This window comes from Squalius cephalus, assembly GCF_949319135.1.
Source record: "Squalius cephalus genome assembly, chromosome: 11".
NCBI classification, from domain to species: Eukaryota; Metazoa; Chordata; class Actinopteri; order Cypriniformes; family Leuciscidae; genus Squalius; species Squalius cephalus.
The window spans coordinates 13677405-13693998 of NC_137132.1; the positions used below are offsets into that span (position 1 = coordinate 13677405).

General features: G+C 39.6%; 2 protein-coding genes across 12 annotated transcripts in view; both read right to left on the bottom strand.

The window, feature by feature from the left end:
* Positions 1-9889, bottom strand: part of zbtb16b (zinc finger and BTB domain containing 16b) — a 48581-nt gene extending 38692 nt beyond the window's left edge. The window contains exons 1-2 of the mRNA XM_079885539.1: positions 9743-9889; positions 6831-8110 (exon numbers count right to left, since the gene is read on the bottom strand). Coding sequence (XP_079741665.1) covers positions 6831-8056 — 1226 coding nt within the window. The 5' untranslated portion in view covers positions 8057-8110; positions 9743-9889. The remainder of the gene's footprint in view (positions 1-6830; positions 8111-9742) is intronic.
* Positions 9890-11609: 1720 nt separating this feature from the next.
* Positions 11610-16594, bottom strand: part of ncam1b (neural cell adhesion molecule 1b) — a 100612-nt gene continuing 95627 nt past the window's right edge. For all 11 annotated transcript variants that reach the window (XM_079885255.1, XM_079885258.1, XM_079885262.1 and 8 more), the window contains one exon: positions 11610-13010. In XM_079885255.1, coding sequence (XP_079741381.1) covers positions 12890-13010 — 121 coding nt within the window. In that variant the 3' untranslated portion in view covers positions 11610-12889. The remainder of the gene's footprint in view (positions 13011-16594) is intronic.

Sequence of the window (16594 nt, forward strand, 5' to 3'; positions counted from 1 at the left end):
AAGACAAAAATACTGATTAACAAAATGTTTTTTGACAGTTTAAGTATTACAATATTGTGTAACTATTAAAATACCGAATGGCTTAAGTTTTACAGTAGTTACATTAAACGAACAGCAGTCATTTCTGACATCTTTATAAGACTATGAATGATTCAAAGCCCATCTTTAGACAGATTACTGTGTATTTTTGCATTTTCTTCAAGCTTACATACTCTATAATGAGCATGCAGGTATATTTGTGTAAGCCCAAGACTAAAGCGGCTACTATAAACACTTTCAAAGGGAAAGGGCTGGATGTAAACTTTGACTCTTTCTCTCAGTGAGCCAACAAGAGCTCTGGCACAAAGGCCACATTACGCTAACTGTGTGGAATTAGTGTGAAATGCAGGCTACCGGTCATCATCCGAGGATTAAACTAACCTTTTACTTTGATCAGGGTTTGGGTTACAAGGGCACAGACAGCAAAACATGTGGCCGAGCCAACAAAATCAAAGTTGTTTGTATTTTGGCATATTACGCTAGCGTTTAGGAACTGTGACTAAAGTCACTGTTTTCAGCTGAATCTCAGAGTCGCCAATCAATAAGTCACCCAACCCCCAAGGCTACGGCCAGAGCTACGAAAACAGGCGCGCACACACTCAAACACACAAAAGAGGGTCTGAACACAAGAACAATGCGCGAAAGAGAAGAAAAAACACCCTCAGGGCGCCAAAGGTCAGAAGTTTGACCCGACCCTAAAGAGTTGACCTGTATAGCAGTGATAAGGGCTGAAAGAGTCCTGTCTTTGCCTGATAGCAGGCTTTGGGGTGAAAAGATACTAAAGGGCTTAAAGTCTTGACCAACTGGATTCCAGAGGTCTGCGGAGAAGACAGAAGTTTAAAGATCACTGGGTGGCCATAGTCTTGTGGGACAGGAAGGGCTTGAAGCGCTAATGAAGCTTGACCAGGGCAATGCTCTCTGAAAACATATCTTCTCCGGAGGCTGGGTTATCCATTAATGGGCTCAGTGTGTTTTCTTTGGCCCCTTCTACACTGTGGATCCTTATAAATGTCATGCTAATCTTTCAGTAGATTCATGATCTATCACTAGAGCTATCTTTACAAATCTAAAATAATTTGGGGAACACATGCACCATTAACTATGACTTTTGCCTCAATGAACTCCTAGTTAACTGCTTATTATTTAGTTGTTAATTTAACGAATTAGGTAGGATTAAGGGATGTAGAATATGGTTATGCAGAATAAGGCATTAATATGTGATTTATAAGTACTAATAAACAGCCAATACTAGTAATATGCAAGCTAATAAGCAACTAGTTATTAGTGAGAATTGGTCCCCAAACTAAAGTGTTATCAATATTTAATTTATTACAGGCATTAATAGACAAAACTGAGTGAGGTTAATTCTTAAAACACTATTTGCCACACAATTCCGCTTCTCAAGTAAATTGATATTTTAATAAAAATACATAATTAAACCTAAAATACACCTATTGTAACCTAAAATGGGTTGTTAAATGTGTTATTCTATTATATTTAAAAAACTAAACATGACTTGAAGAGGTTCAGATCAGAAATAGCTTTTCACATTGTCTAGTCCATTTTGTTTCTTTATCTTGCTGCTCAGATCCCAACATAGATAAAATAAACTGCAGCGTATGATTACCTGTGATAATCTTAATCAGGTCAACCAAACTTCCTGTTAAGAGGACATATACAGTGTCCTCTCAGGAGACTACTGGTATGTAAGTTAGGGCTGCTGCTGTGGTTAACAGAGGATAAAGGGAGAGGCTGAGTAAACAAAAGGTCATCTGAAGCAACAGTTGAGAAGACAATAGATGAGCTCTGAAGCCTGGTGTGTGAAAGACACTCATTATCTCTGTGCTTTAGTTTCTTTACTATTGAACCGCCGTATGTGTACATTACTGTTCATAAGTTTGGGATTGGACTTTTTTGAAAGAAGTCTCTTATGCTCACTGAGGCTTCATTTATTTGATCAAAAATACAGTAAAGCACAGTAATATTGTGAAATATTTTTACAATTTAAAATAACAGTTATGTATTTTAATATATTTCAAAATGGATGTTATACCTGTGAAACCAAAGCTGCATTTTCAGAAGTCATTACTCCAGTCTTCAGTGTCACATGATCCTTCAGAAATCATTCTTAAAGCGCTGCTTAATATTTTTGTGGACGTAATGATAGACTGGAATAATTCAGCTTTGCCATTACAGGAATAAATTACATTTTAACATCATAAAACAGAAAGATTATTTTTAATTATATTATTACTTCACATATTACTGTTGTTACTGTATTTTATTAAATAAATGCAGCCTTGGTGACCATAAGATAAATCTGTTGAAAACATTATATATATATATATATATATATATATATATATATGGCGTGCAGAGAGTGGTGTTCTGAAATAAGGAGGCAAAGTCCTCACAGCTTTTTTTAAATGTTAGGACAACAACATTTAAGTAAAAATACAAATAGATTTTCTTTGTTTTGATGTATTGTTTATTTAACCAGAAATATGTGACAACATTAAGTGTAATTATTATTTTTTTGGACAGAATTCTCTTATGCTCACCAAGGCTGCATTTAATAAAAGAAAAATGCATTAACAACAGTAAAATTAAATTATATATATATATATATATATATATATATATATATATATAATTATATTTTGTATGTTTACATTAACAATGTTATTAATGTTCTATTTATTTAAAACCATGTATGAATCTTATCAAGTTAGTGTTTATAAGTGTTTTAATTTCCCCTCTGGGATTAATAAAGGAAGTCTAAGTCTAAGCATTTTTGCATTTATTCCAAAATAATAACTAAATGCAATAATAATTTAAACAATATATTTAGTTTGTGAACTGATGTTCACGTTCAGCTGTAAGTTTTTATTAGTCAACTTATTTTCGGATCATCAGTCATCACTCTCGGTAAACACTGGTCACAGACACAAAGACGTATTTTTATTTTCACCAAGCTGATTGCTCTCTAAAACCACGAGTCATCGTGTTTTCAGGCCATTTCAAAGTTGATTTGGATGTGACTTACCGGTGATATCTAAGTGGGTGAGTTGTTTACTTATTTTTTAAGTAGTCTTCCCAATAATAACGCCATCATTTTGTTCATTCAGACTGATTTGTGAACATGGAATGCGTGAAAACAAGAGGGGGAATTTATCGTACGAACCAATCGTATCCAATCATTACAATAATATCAAATCCTCTCACATGACTTTTCCCCATTCATTCTCAATCACCCCCCAGCAAACCCAGTGAGTAGGCACTGCCTCCCTTGCCTCCTATATATCTATATTTCATCTGTCTTTCTTGACCTCTCTCTGTCTCTCAATCTCACTCTGTTTGCTCTATAACAAAAGATCTAATTAGAGCTGTGAGCGCCGAGGCCAATGCGAGTGCTCAAGGATCTCCCACTTCCAGGGATTCCTAAGCAGCCGAGCTGATCTGTGTCCCTAGAGCCCCTGCTCACATCACTCGCCTCCCTGCCGCCCACGGTAGATTGTGAGTACACATCAGCGGCAGATCAAATCCACTCAGTGGAAGCAGCACATTCCTCGGCTCGACCACGGGGCAGAAATGACATGCATGACAGGAGCGAGACCAAGCACAGCGGCTTGCACAGGTCTCAATCCAGAGGAGAGTGTGTTTTTTGCACGACTGTTGTGATGTCCACTGCTATCGCATTTATGTCAAATGGCTGGCTGTGTTTAGACTCGTTCCAGAGGACTGGGAAGGCTTTGGCGGTTGCATCTGGGTTAAGATTCACGACTTTGAGGGCCTCTCGCAATTGGGGCAAAAGTTTAACTGTTATTGGTATTGGGTCGCCTCACCATGACCACAATGACCCTGTGGGGCCCCGGGGCTTTCATAACGTCCTGTGTGCAAGTCAGATGTCGGCGGATCTTAACATCTGTCACTGTTCACAAACCAGAAAGAGGGCAAGTTGAGTTTATGCACAAATATTAGCGACTGACTAACCTACTGACCTACTGTCTGGATGTGATTACTGTACTGCCATCTTAACCTTGTTACTGACTTTGATTTGGCGAACATTTAAATATACGAATATTATTGGCGAACACTTAATTCAACCATATAATAAAATATTATGCGGTAACACTTTAGTTTAGGGTCCAATTCTCACTATTATCTAGTTGCTTATTAGCATGCATATTACTAGGATATTGGCTGTTTATTAGTACTTATAAAGCACATATTAATGCCTTATTCTGCATAACCATACTCTACATCCCTAATCCAACCCAATTCATAAACTTAACTACCTTACTAACTATTAGTAAGCAGTAATTAAGAGTTTATTGAGGCAAAAGTCATCGTTAATAGTTAGTAATAGTTAAACTTGTGACCGATTATGCCAAACTACTAGATTTTCTTTAAATAGTTTTTTTTTTATTATTATAACAAAACACAGTAGAAAATGTGTTTTCAAGTCATTGTATGTACTAGTTGATCTTTGTATGTATTTCTAAATGCATTAGACCGGACAAAGAAGGAGCACCATGGGCCCTATTTTAACGATCTGAAACGCAAGTGTCAAAGCGCAAAGCGCAAGTAACTTTGTGGGCGGGTCTTGGCGCTGTTGCTGTTTTCCCAGCGGGATAAATGACTCTTGCGCCAGGCGCAAATCTAAAATGGGTTGGTCTGAAGTAGCTTCATTATTCATAGGTGTGGTTTGGGTGTAACGTGAAATAAACCAATCAGAGCGTCATCTCACATTCCCTTTAAGAGCAGGCGCGCTTTGTTCTAAAGCGGATTCCTATTATAACGGCGGATTTGCCAGGCGCGCGCCAGGAGCGGTTCACAGCCAAGGAGAGCAACGCTCTCGTCAGGGACGTTGGGGATGGAGAAACCCACCCAAATTAACTTCGGTTACAAAGGCGTATGATAATTTGGGTAAATGTGTAAGCTAGATGTATGCTTTTATAATAAATTGTCTATCTATCTATCTATCTATCTATCTATCTATCTATCTATCTATCTATCGTAATAATGTATGATTTGCAAAAATGAAAACTGCTGCTTCTGTGTAGATGAGAGAATCAAAGTGTATGCACGTTGTGCACACGCTACATTGATTATGGTATCTCATATGATTATTGAAATAGCATATGAATAACATGTGCAACGCGCCACTGACTTTAAACTGTTTTTTCCTGGTTAGTGGCGCAATTGTTTTCTAAACCTGCAAAATAGCATGAAGGAACGTTTGCGCCGGAACACGCCTCCTTTTTTGCGCTGAACCGCCCAGGGAGCGCAAGTTCATTCCCTAGTTTAGCGACGTGCTTCTGTGGAGGGAAAAGCGCGCTTTGCGCGGGTGCAAAATAGGAATGAAACATGCGTCGGTGTACAAAGTCAATTGCGCTGGGTGCAAGATAGGGCCCCATGTGTTTTAGCGCCACACTGGAATGGAGAAAATCTGATAGGACGTGTTCGTCAGGTCTCAGACAGGAAACCCGGGTCAGTGTCACTGGGTTCAGCTCAGCATTTGTGGGAATGAATGAAAGAGTATCAGGTGCACTGCAATACACACAACGTGTGGCCACTTTATCTGTGTCTGACAGAAGGCTAAAGTCACTATCAGACCATCTTCACCACAGAGACTAAGGAGAGCGGTGCAGGGTTATCTTCCACTCTGATAAATACAGATAAAGCACAACCTACTGTTTGAGAGTCCAAGTTTAAACTGCACGGCCATCAGTCAAGCCCAAACCAATAAAACTGCAATAAGGATGGGCTTTGCTTGACGAGTAATGGGTTTCATATGTCAACTACGGCAATAAATATTTGATTTTGACATATGGCATGACACCATTTGGATGTCCACCAAGTGAAAGCGTGAGGACGTTCTGCGCAAAAACAAAAATGGACTGATTTTATGAATACGTATTGGTCGTTTTAGTTTAGAAAAATAGTGCTTCTAATCCATCTGTCCATCTGAGCAAAGCTGCTCCTGGCTGATCATTTTGACAGAGACAAGCCACAGGTTATGGAGGAAAGGTCACGGTCAAGCTGTACTAAACAGCACTTCTTTTCTGCACAGGAAGACCTCGCTCTTTCTTTTGTGAAAAGACAAGGTCTTCCTGTGCAGATCTGGCAGACATTTCTATCCTGCGCAGCACTGCTTTCAACAAGCCTGAAGAAGTACATTAAAGGGACAGTTCACCCCAAAATGAAAATTCTGTAGTCATTTACTCAACCTCATGTTGTTTTATACAGTAGACCTGTATGACTTACTTTCTTCTGAAGACCACAAAAGCACAACATTTTGTTCAGTAAGTCTTTTCCACACTATATACATGTAAACATGCACTAATTGGAAGTCTTCCAATATCGTGCTCACGTCTTTTGCTACTTCACGTGAAAATGAGACTTTGCATTTTTTCGCATTCCACTGTTCGAATCTCACGTTTTTCAACGTAAAAACGCCTTCGCTAGATGGATGACCTTCTTCCGTGTGTTCGCATCACGCAGTGCTCAAGTTAAGTTCAACTTTTAAAAAAACATGTCTTCAGGACCTTTTTTTTTTTTTCATTTCATTGCTCACGTTTCGTGTTTTTCCAACGCAAATATCTTTCTTGTTTTTTGGCGCAAAAAAAAAAAAATTAATAATTTTTGGTCACCATTCACTTTGATTGTATGGAAAAGAGCAGTGTGAACATTCTGCTTATTTTCTCTTTTTGGGTTCCACGGGACGAAGAATGTCAATATAAATAACATGACAAGCCAACAGGAAAGCCTCAAATAACTTCACTCACCTGTGTTGTTCAGCAGCTTCATTATCAGGCAGCTCCATATCACACACCTCGCATCGTTCTTTCTGGGTTTGGACCTCCTGCTTCACACTGGCTGTGAAATCCCCGAGCTTGCTCAAGAACTCCCTCTGAATCAAGCTCTGATGGAAAAGCCCCCCATATGCACTGAAATCCATCGACATGGCCAGGGAGGATGGCACATGTAGCGACGAGGCCATGGATACAGGCAAGGGCAGCATGCTTTCGCTCTTATGGTTGGACGGGATAGAGCACAGCGAAGCGAAATGTCTATCAGCCAGATTGGCCATATTGACCAGAGCCGCTTGGCTGTTGTCTCCTTGGGAATCAGCAGAACTATCTGCGGAGTGGAGCTCGCGGGCGCTGGTGATGACGCTGCCTCTGGTCGGGGTTCCAGGAGTGTCCCGGTGCTGCCTGGAGTCTCCGCCGCCCTCCCCGTTCCTGGGGAAGCCGCCTTCGTGTTGGTAGTCCTCGTCTACCTGCATCATCTCAGTTTTGATCTTATCTAGCAATGGAGATGCCTTCCCAAGGTTATGGGAGAAACTCTGGGCCATGTTGCCTTGGAGGACAGACTGACCCATGCTCATCAGGCCCTCTACGGCTGCTTTAGTCGGACTGCTGGTTGAAAGACCCAGCTGGGCGGACTCTGAAGATCTCGTATCGACCATGCTAACCAGGGCCAGGCGATGGCGGGCGGCAGCACCATAGCCGGCGTCCTGTATGGAATGCTTTTTAGAGATAAATGTGCTCTTAAGGTACTTGATCCTACGGTCATCGACGTTTTCTGCACTGTTCTCATTCATGTTCACATCTGTGTCGTTCTCTTCGGATGCCTGGATGGTTTCCAAGATCCTCAGGCATTGCTCCTCCAAGTACTCTATCTCTAAGATCTCTGCGGCGTACAGCAGGTCGTCCAGGTCTTCCAGCCTGGCTTGGAGCGTGGCGGTGTAGGCGTACTCCAGAATCTGCTGGAAGGTCTTTGGTGAGAGGAAGTCCAGAGTGTAATGTTGGCTGTTGCGATGGAACAGGATCTCAAACATCTTACTAGCACATGCAAGCACGGTTCTGTGGGCATGGAACTCCTGGCTGTCGACCATGATGACCACATCACACAATGTCCCAGAGAGGCGCATCTGGTTGGCCTTCTGCAGGAGCGATGCGGGGTGGCCGGGGTTCTGGAGGTGGATCGCACCCATTTTAGTCAAATCCATTACATCGACATTTACCGAACCATCTCACAGATTTGCTTCTCTCCTTGAGTGCTCCTGTAAACGTCAATCAGTTATGTCACAAAAACAAGAATGAGCACAAAATACACTACGTGATATGTGCAATGCTCAGTTCATTCATCTCAGTTACACAGGTCATGTTAATAATCACTCAAACAGGTTAACTCAGTGTTTTGAGAAAAAGACAAAGGGGCGTTGTTGTTGTTGAACCTCCTAACAGAGGCACTAGCCAATCATCACAAAATGTACTTAATATTATGCAATCGCAGTGATAGTATTGGAAAGCTGCCAGGTGAAAATGAACTGACGGCATTCGACATATGCCTGAGGGGAACTTGCGATTGCAATGTTGCTCTTTTGGCAAGAAGCAAAATTCGTTTTAACTGTGCCTTTAATTTTGTAGTAACAATGAGTGACATTCCTGCGGTAGAAAAGAATAAAAACTCACCGCAGGAGTGACATTTTAATCGCACATCTGTTGTGACTCTGCTCTATAAAAACCGATAAGGCTAATTGTCTAAGCAGTTACATATATTACTTAAAGATCATCTAATCCTAATGCAGATTTTTTGGTGATAAAGTGTTCAATAACCAATTCAGATTTTTTTCTGACACAATGAAAACTAATAATGATGAGAATGTTTTGTAAGTTTCACATAAGCATGAATGTACGAAGCCAAATAATTTATAATAAAAAAGTAAAAAAAAAAAAAAAAGATGAATACAATTATTTTGTTGTTGTTATTAATTGCCATTTATTGTTAGTCCTAATATTAAGGAAGTGTTAATAACTGATAGGAAAAAAGTGTGTCAATCAAAAGATTATCTGAAATATACATATTCTAATGTATTTATTTATTATTGTATTATTTCAGAATATCAACAAGTAGTTTGAAAATGAAAATATATAAAACGTAAAAAGGCAATTTCCTAAAGTATTGCATTTCGCTTTTATATCAAACCTCAAGATTAGATTATTAATGTTTTTTTTTTTTTTTTTTTTTTTTTTTGCGCGCGCGCGTGAGTGAATTGCATTCGAGACATTATGGGCATCTGACATGGTATTAAAAAGCTGTCGTTGGTACTAAACACTTTATTTAAGAACAACGACTTGAACGACATGAAGGGGGAAAAGGTACGGATGCACCTTGTCCTTCATGACAATCCCGAATAGGTTGAACACTCATACCACACAAATAGCCTATACCGACACCGTGAGTTATGTTTATTGAACTCACATATCTATCTATCTATCTTTTGACTATATTACATTTACGATTATATTAGGCTTGCAAATTATGCCTACAAGCAACAGATCTGAGGCAGCGAAGACAGTCGTGTTTCCTCGGTGCAACAGTCTGCTTATGTTTAAAATGTATCTTTACTGTATGCACCTGATTGACAAGTTTTTTTAAAGCAACATTTACAACTGTTTGTTAATAAATGTAATCATTTTATAACACGTGTCCTGAAAGCATAAATGAGCATGCAGGAGACAAGAGCACTTGGCGCGTGCTGTATCTTAAAAAGACAAGAAACAAGTTGCATCCTCAAAGCAATATTAACTGATTCTCGCGGCACTTTAACCAACTAATAAGCATTTATATCGTCGGATTCAGCATCTGGAAGAACACATAAGGCTTAACCGGTGAAGTTATTGTCACTTACCTGCAATTGGCGCGCAAATTGAACACTTGTTATTAAGGTATCAACATACTGACGTTCACAGGAGACGCTTCACGCGCACTACACTCGCCGTTTGGATTCCAATCATCATCATCAGCGTGACGTCAAAGCAATGGCTCGCCGTTCACTGAGGCGCGCCAAGACGCCGCGCGCAGGAACCCTATGATTATTAAGGCTTTTAGGATGGTGCTGGTGGGGGGGAAAAACATCACTGTGGTGTTCCGTTCACTGGAATTAACCCAAAACTTCAAGTGATTTACATATGACTGATGTTAAAGTATTAGGACCAAGTTACAGCGAAATACAGCCTGTCACGCAGTCCACTTACACTTCTCTCAGAGGATGTTTAACTTTAAAGGGCATGACTGCATTGAAAGAGATTAGCTTGACCATGAATGAAGATCAAAAAAAGAATGCATGAGAAGGATAAGACCACAAACGAAAGCACCGTATCATATCAGAGCAGTGAATGTAAAGACCTCATCTTCATTTCCCAGTCTTATCTGAAGACACGCAGCTTCATTCCCTAAACGTGCAATAACAGTGATGGATAACCTAGAAAACATTAGAGAACCTCAGTGTTATCCTGTCTACTTAATTGGGAAGTTCGCTCCAAACCTGTATGATTTTATTTATTCTGTTAAAAGAAGATATTCGGAAGAATGTTTGTAACCAGACAGTTGACGGCACCCATTGACTTCCATAGTATTTTTTTTTTCCTACTATGGAAGTCAATGGCTACAGTCAACCTTCTGGTTACAAACATTCTTCAAATTCAATTCTTTTCAGTTCAACAGAAGTAAGAAACTCATACAGGTTTGGAACAACTTAAGGGTAAGTAATGACAAAATTTTTATTTTTTGGGTGAACTATCCCTTTTAAAATGGAAACCCCTTATGATTACAGTATGTTGTTGTCTTTAGTTTTTGCAAAAACAATGAAACCACAAAAAAGTATGATCTTCATCTTCAGCCAGCTACACATGATTTTACTTTAAGCACCACAAAAACAAGTTTTAAATCAGAAAATGATTTAATTTATTGACATAATCTATGAAAAACCTATGAGATTATTACAAAAATAGATGAATTGTTCCACGTTAAGCATGTTAGTGTTAAGTATGTTTATGTGAAAGCACGTGTGTAGTGACCTCGTCTACTAATATCTGAGGCTGATGAAATAGCGCCACCTGCTGGCAAGTTAAATAATTTATACGCTCTTAAAAATAAAGGTTCCTTATTATTGGTTCCATGACTTGGTTCCTTTAACATTCATGGAAACCTTTTCATTGCCCAAAAAAAATAAAATAAAAATTGGAAAAAGTTTTTTACATTGTTCTTTATATTAATATTTTTTTTCAAAGGTTATAGTGGAATGCTCTATGACCACTTTACGAACCTTTATCTTCAAGTGTATGTGGGTATTTTCTCAGTGTCAAGGGAGGGAATATTAAATATAATACAAACAATAATAAATAAATAAATATTAGTAGTGAAAAATAAATAACCCATATTCCACTACTATCGTCAAAATGGGATCTCTTCCAAACAATGGAACAAGTCTACATAACCTTTCTGCCCTTTTAATTTTATTTTTGATGTGTTGGCCAATACTTATTGCCATTTTATTGTAGTAACAATAACTATAGTAGAATATTTTATGGTATCCATGATAATTGTGTACAAACACATATAAATACTTATATTTGTTTATAATGCTTAAAATGAAAACTAGAGTTTAACACATTTTAAAACATTCTTAAATCCCCTAAATGGAAACATAGATTTGCTGTTAGATGACAAGCATCTGCTAGCCTATTCCACAAACACAACAAACTATTAAGAGAATCTTTAATGTTTTAATGAGTTTAATCAAAATGTGTTAGAACAACACAATTTACAACATGTTCTTTGCTTATCATTGTAAAGCTCACCCATAATTCTATGTCACGGGTCAAATCCCCATAGGCTATACATGGAACGATTTACATTTATGGGGAAAACTGGCAGTGAACAACTTGTGTACAGTGGGCAAACAAAATTATCTTCCATTCTCCCCAAAACATTATAGAAAGCATAGAAATCATGAAAGCACCCAGAACAGACTCCATTTCTCTACCAGACTGCCATGAACTGGCTCAAGTGAGGTCGCACAATTCGGGCCAGAGATGGGCAAGCAGACGGTCATGCAATGAGTGATTTCATAAGAACTCTTGTCAGAGTCACGTGTCCTATCAGTCCTGTTAACATACGTCATGTAATAAAAGGACAATCGGTGGTTACTGCAAAGCTATGTAAACTTTCTTGAAAAAAGAAAAAAAGAAAAGAAAAGACAACAACAGCAAAAAAACAAACACAATCACAGTGCACAAGCTTGCAGGTGACAGTGTGAAACATTTCTTCAGAGGTGCACGCTATAAAAATGAGCAAATATTTAGTTTAAGTTGATGCTTTTTTAGAAGCATGTTGGAAGAATGATTTAATGTATAAATCCCAAATATTAGAAACACACGATAACTGTAAAAACTGATCTAATAAAGACTCCAGTAGAGAATCAAATGGATAATTTAAAATCTTTATCAGACTTTCGGTCATATAACAGTATTTTTAAATATCTTACGATATTTTTGCCTTTACATAACGGCCATTGTGAGAAATCATCATCCAAGAGGCATCCAAAACAGTTAAGTGTCAATAAAATATAATGATAATAAAATACAAAACTAACAACGAATCAAACCTAGCCCTCAAACACTCAAGATACAAAAATAAGAGAAATCATTTACATTTTAACAATGTACTATGCAAATAAAACGTTCATACTGAATAGATAATTCTCCTGAATAACGTGAATAACTTGATGCCCTGTTGTAATAATCATCTTTTTGACGGAAACATGAATGAAGAAACACAAGAACATTTTTGAATTATATGAATTTGATATCCGTTTAACTCCTCAAACAGAAATTTCTGAAAGTGTAGTCTACTCAAATCAACGAAAATGAAAGGAAATGCATACATGACTTCTGTCTGTAGAATATACACCGTTTTGTTCAGAAATTCATTAAGGGCACTATTAAACAAACACGTTCCTGGTCACCACGACGCTTCTACTCCTCCATTCTTCTTTTCATGCTTTACTTTCAGCGTTGTTTGTTTGCGAGAGGGCGTTGGGTTCTGCTCCTCTGCCGGGCGCAACTTTCTTCAGCTCTGTTTTTTCGGTCGTCCTCCTCTCATCATCCAGAATTTTCCTGGGATTGAGACATTAAAGGGACAGTTCAGCCAAAAAACAACAACATTTTGTCATTGTTTATTCACCCTCTTGTCGCTCCAAACCTGTGACTTACTCTCTTTTGTCCGTTTCATGAATTAATTGGTTAATCGGGTAAGGTCTGAAGGATTCGTTTACGAATTGAACATCCATTTGTCAAGTTCAACTCATGCACTGACTCGAGTGTTTTGCGGAGGTTCACAGCTCGTGTTACGCAGCACGTTTGAGCTTCTGCAGGAACCAATGAGGTTAATTCTCGTGTTACGCAGCACGTTAGAGCTTCAGCAAGAACCAATGAGATTCATTCTCGTGTTACGCAGCACATTTGAGCTTCTGCAAGAACCAATGAGGATCATTCTCGTGTTACGCAGCACGTTTGAGCTTCTGCAGGAACCAATGAGGTTCATTCTCGTGTTACGCAGCACGTTTGAGCTTCTGCAAGAACCAATGAGGATCATTCTCGTGTTACGCAGCACGTTTGAGCTTCTGCAAGAACCAATGAGGTTCATTCTCGTGTTACGCAGCACGTTTGAGCTTCTGCAGGAACCAATGAGGTTAATTCTCGTGTTACGCAGCACGTTTGAGCTTCTGCAGGAACCAATGAGGTTCATTCTCGTGTTACGCAGCACGTTTGAGCTTCTGCAAGAACCAATGAGGATCATTCTCGTGTTACGCAGCACGTTTGAGCTTCTGCAAGAACCAATGAGGTTCATTCTCGTGTTACGCAGCACGTTTGAGCTTCTGCAGGAACCAATGAGGTTCATTCTCGTGTTACGCAGCACGTTTGAGCTTCTGCAGGAACCAATGAGGTTCATTCTCGTGTTACGCAGCACGTTTGAGCTTCTGCAAGAACCAATGAGGATCATTCTCGTGTTACGCAGCACGTTTGAGCTTCAGCAAGAACCAATGAGGTTCATTCTCGTGTTACGCAGCACGTTTGAGCTTCTGCAGGAACCAATGAGGTTCATTCTCGTGTTACGCAGCACGTTTGAGCTTCAGCAAGAACCAATGAGGATCATTCTCGTGTTACGCAGCACGTTTGAGCTTCTGCAAGAACCAATGAGATTCATTCTCGTGTTACGCAGCACGTTTGAGCTTCTGCAAGAACCAATGAGGATCATTCTCGTGTTACGCAGCACGTTTGAGCTTCTGCAGGAACCAATGAGGTTCATTCTCGTGTTACGCAGCACGTTTGAGCTTCTGCAAGAACCAATGAGGATCATTCTCGTGTTACGCAGCACGTTTGAGCTTCTGCAAGAACCAATGAGGTTCATTCTCGTGTTACGCAGCACGTTTGAGCTTCAGCAAGAACCAATGAGATTCATTCTCGTGTTACGCAGCACGTTTGAGCTTCTGCAAGAACCAATGAGGATCATTCTCGTGTTACGCAGCACGTTTGAGCTTCTGCAAGAACCAATGAGGTTCATTCTCGTGTTACGCAGCACGTTTGAGCTTCTGCAAGAACCAATGAGATTCATTCTCGTGTTACGCAGCACGTTTGAGCTTCTGCAAGAACCAATGAGATTCATTCTCGTGTTACGCAGCACGTTTGAGCTTCTGCAAGAACCAATGAGGTTCATTCTCGTGTTACGCAGCACGTTTGAGCTTCTGCAGGAACCAATGAGGTTCATTCTCGTGTTACGCAGCACGCTTGAGCTTCAGCAATGAACCAATGAGGCTCATTCTCGTGTTACGCAGCACGTTTGAGCTTCTGCAAGAACCAATGAGATTCATTCTCGTGTTACGCAGCACGTTTGAGCTTCTGCAAGAACCAATGAGGATCATTCTCGTGTTACGCAGCACGTTTGAGCTTCTGCAAGAACCAATGAGATTCATTCTCGTGTTACGCAGCACGTTTGAGCTTCTGCAAGAACCAATGAGGTTCATTCTCGTGTTACGCAGCACGCTTGAGCTTCTGCAAGAACCAATGAGATTCATTCTCGTGTTACGCAGCACGTTTGAGCTTCAGCAAGAACCAATGAGGTTCATTCTCGTGTTACGCAGCACGTTTGAACTTCAGCAAGAACCAATGAGGTTCATTCTCGTGTTACGCAGCACGTTTGAGCTTCTGCAGGAACCAATGAGGTTCATTCTCGTGTTACGCAGCACGTTTGAGCTTCTGCAAGAACCAATGAGGTTCATTCTCGTGTTACGCAGCACGTTTGAGCTTCCGCAAGAACCAATGAGGTTCATTCTCGTGTTACGCAGCACGTTTGAGCTTCCGCAAGGACCAATGAGGTTCATTCTCGTGTTACGCAGCACGTTTGAGCTTCCGCAAGAACCAATGAGGTTCATTCTCGTGTTACGCAGCACGTTTGAGCTCAGCAAGAACCAATGAGGTTCATTCTCGTGTTACGCAGCACGTTTGAGCTTCCGCAAGAACCAATGAAGTTCATTCTCATGTTACGCAGCACGTTTGAGCTTCCGCAAGAACCAATGAAGTTCATTCTCGTGTTACGCAACATGTTTGAGCTTCCGCAAGAACCAATGAAGTTCATTCTCGTGTTACGCAACATGTTTGAGCTTCTGCAAGAACCAATGAGGATCATTCTCGTGTTACGCAACATGTTTGAGCTTCCGCAAGAACCAATGAAGTTCATTCTCGTGTTACGCAACATGTTTGAGCTTCTGCAAGAACCAATGAAGTTCATTCTCGTGTTACGCAACATGTTTGAGCTTCCGCAAGAACCAATGAAGTTCATTCTCATGTTACGCAGCACGCTTGAACTTCTGCAAGAACCAATGAGGTTTGTTTTCACGCATCAAGCAGCTTCGGTTGAGCTTTTGTTTATGTTCACTGATCAATGTTTATATGTGAATAAAAGCCTAAATTTAATCTGTTCATCATATAAAATGATCAACAATTTGGACTAAACCGCTCAATTCATATGGATTAATTTGATGATCTCTATGAACTTTTTGAAGCCTCAAAGTATCAGTATGTGTCAATGGAAGGACACAAATCTCTCAGACTTCATTTACATATCATCATTTGTGTTTCGAAGATGAACGAAAGGCTTATGGGTTTAGAACGAAAACAGAGTGAGTAAATAATGACAATTTTCATTTCTGGGTGAATGATCCCTTTAATAAAGAGATTTCTAGCCATTATTTTGCAGTATGCAGTATTTTTATTATACACACAGCAAACTCACAATTTCCACACAGTTTGAGTTTCCACACAGATTGAGCAGAGGCGTTTCTAGGCTTTCATCAGTAGTGGGGCACAGGTCTCCTATCAAAAAGTGTGCCCATATTTTTATATCCTTATTTTATACTTTTATGGATATAAATTGTTTTTACCTGCAGTAAAGTGTTGTTTGCACGTTGCTTTGTCGTTGACAAAAACATTTGCAAGTTTTGTGTCCTACAATAGATTGTAGATATCAGATCAGTTCTCTCTGTGTTTTGTCTTATAAAATATCCTCTTACTCTTTTGGTGTGAGAAATTGATGCGCGAGTGAACTGTCCGGGTCAATCAAACTGAATTGTGAACAATTTCTGGCCTCTTTGCAAACCCGTTTCACCAATTAGATTAAACGATTGATTCGTTCGCAAATCTGG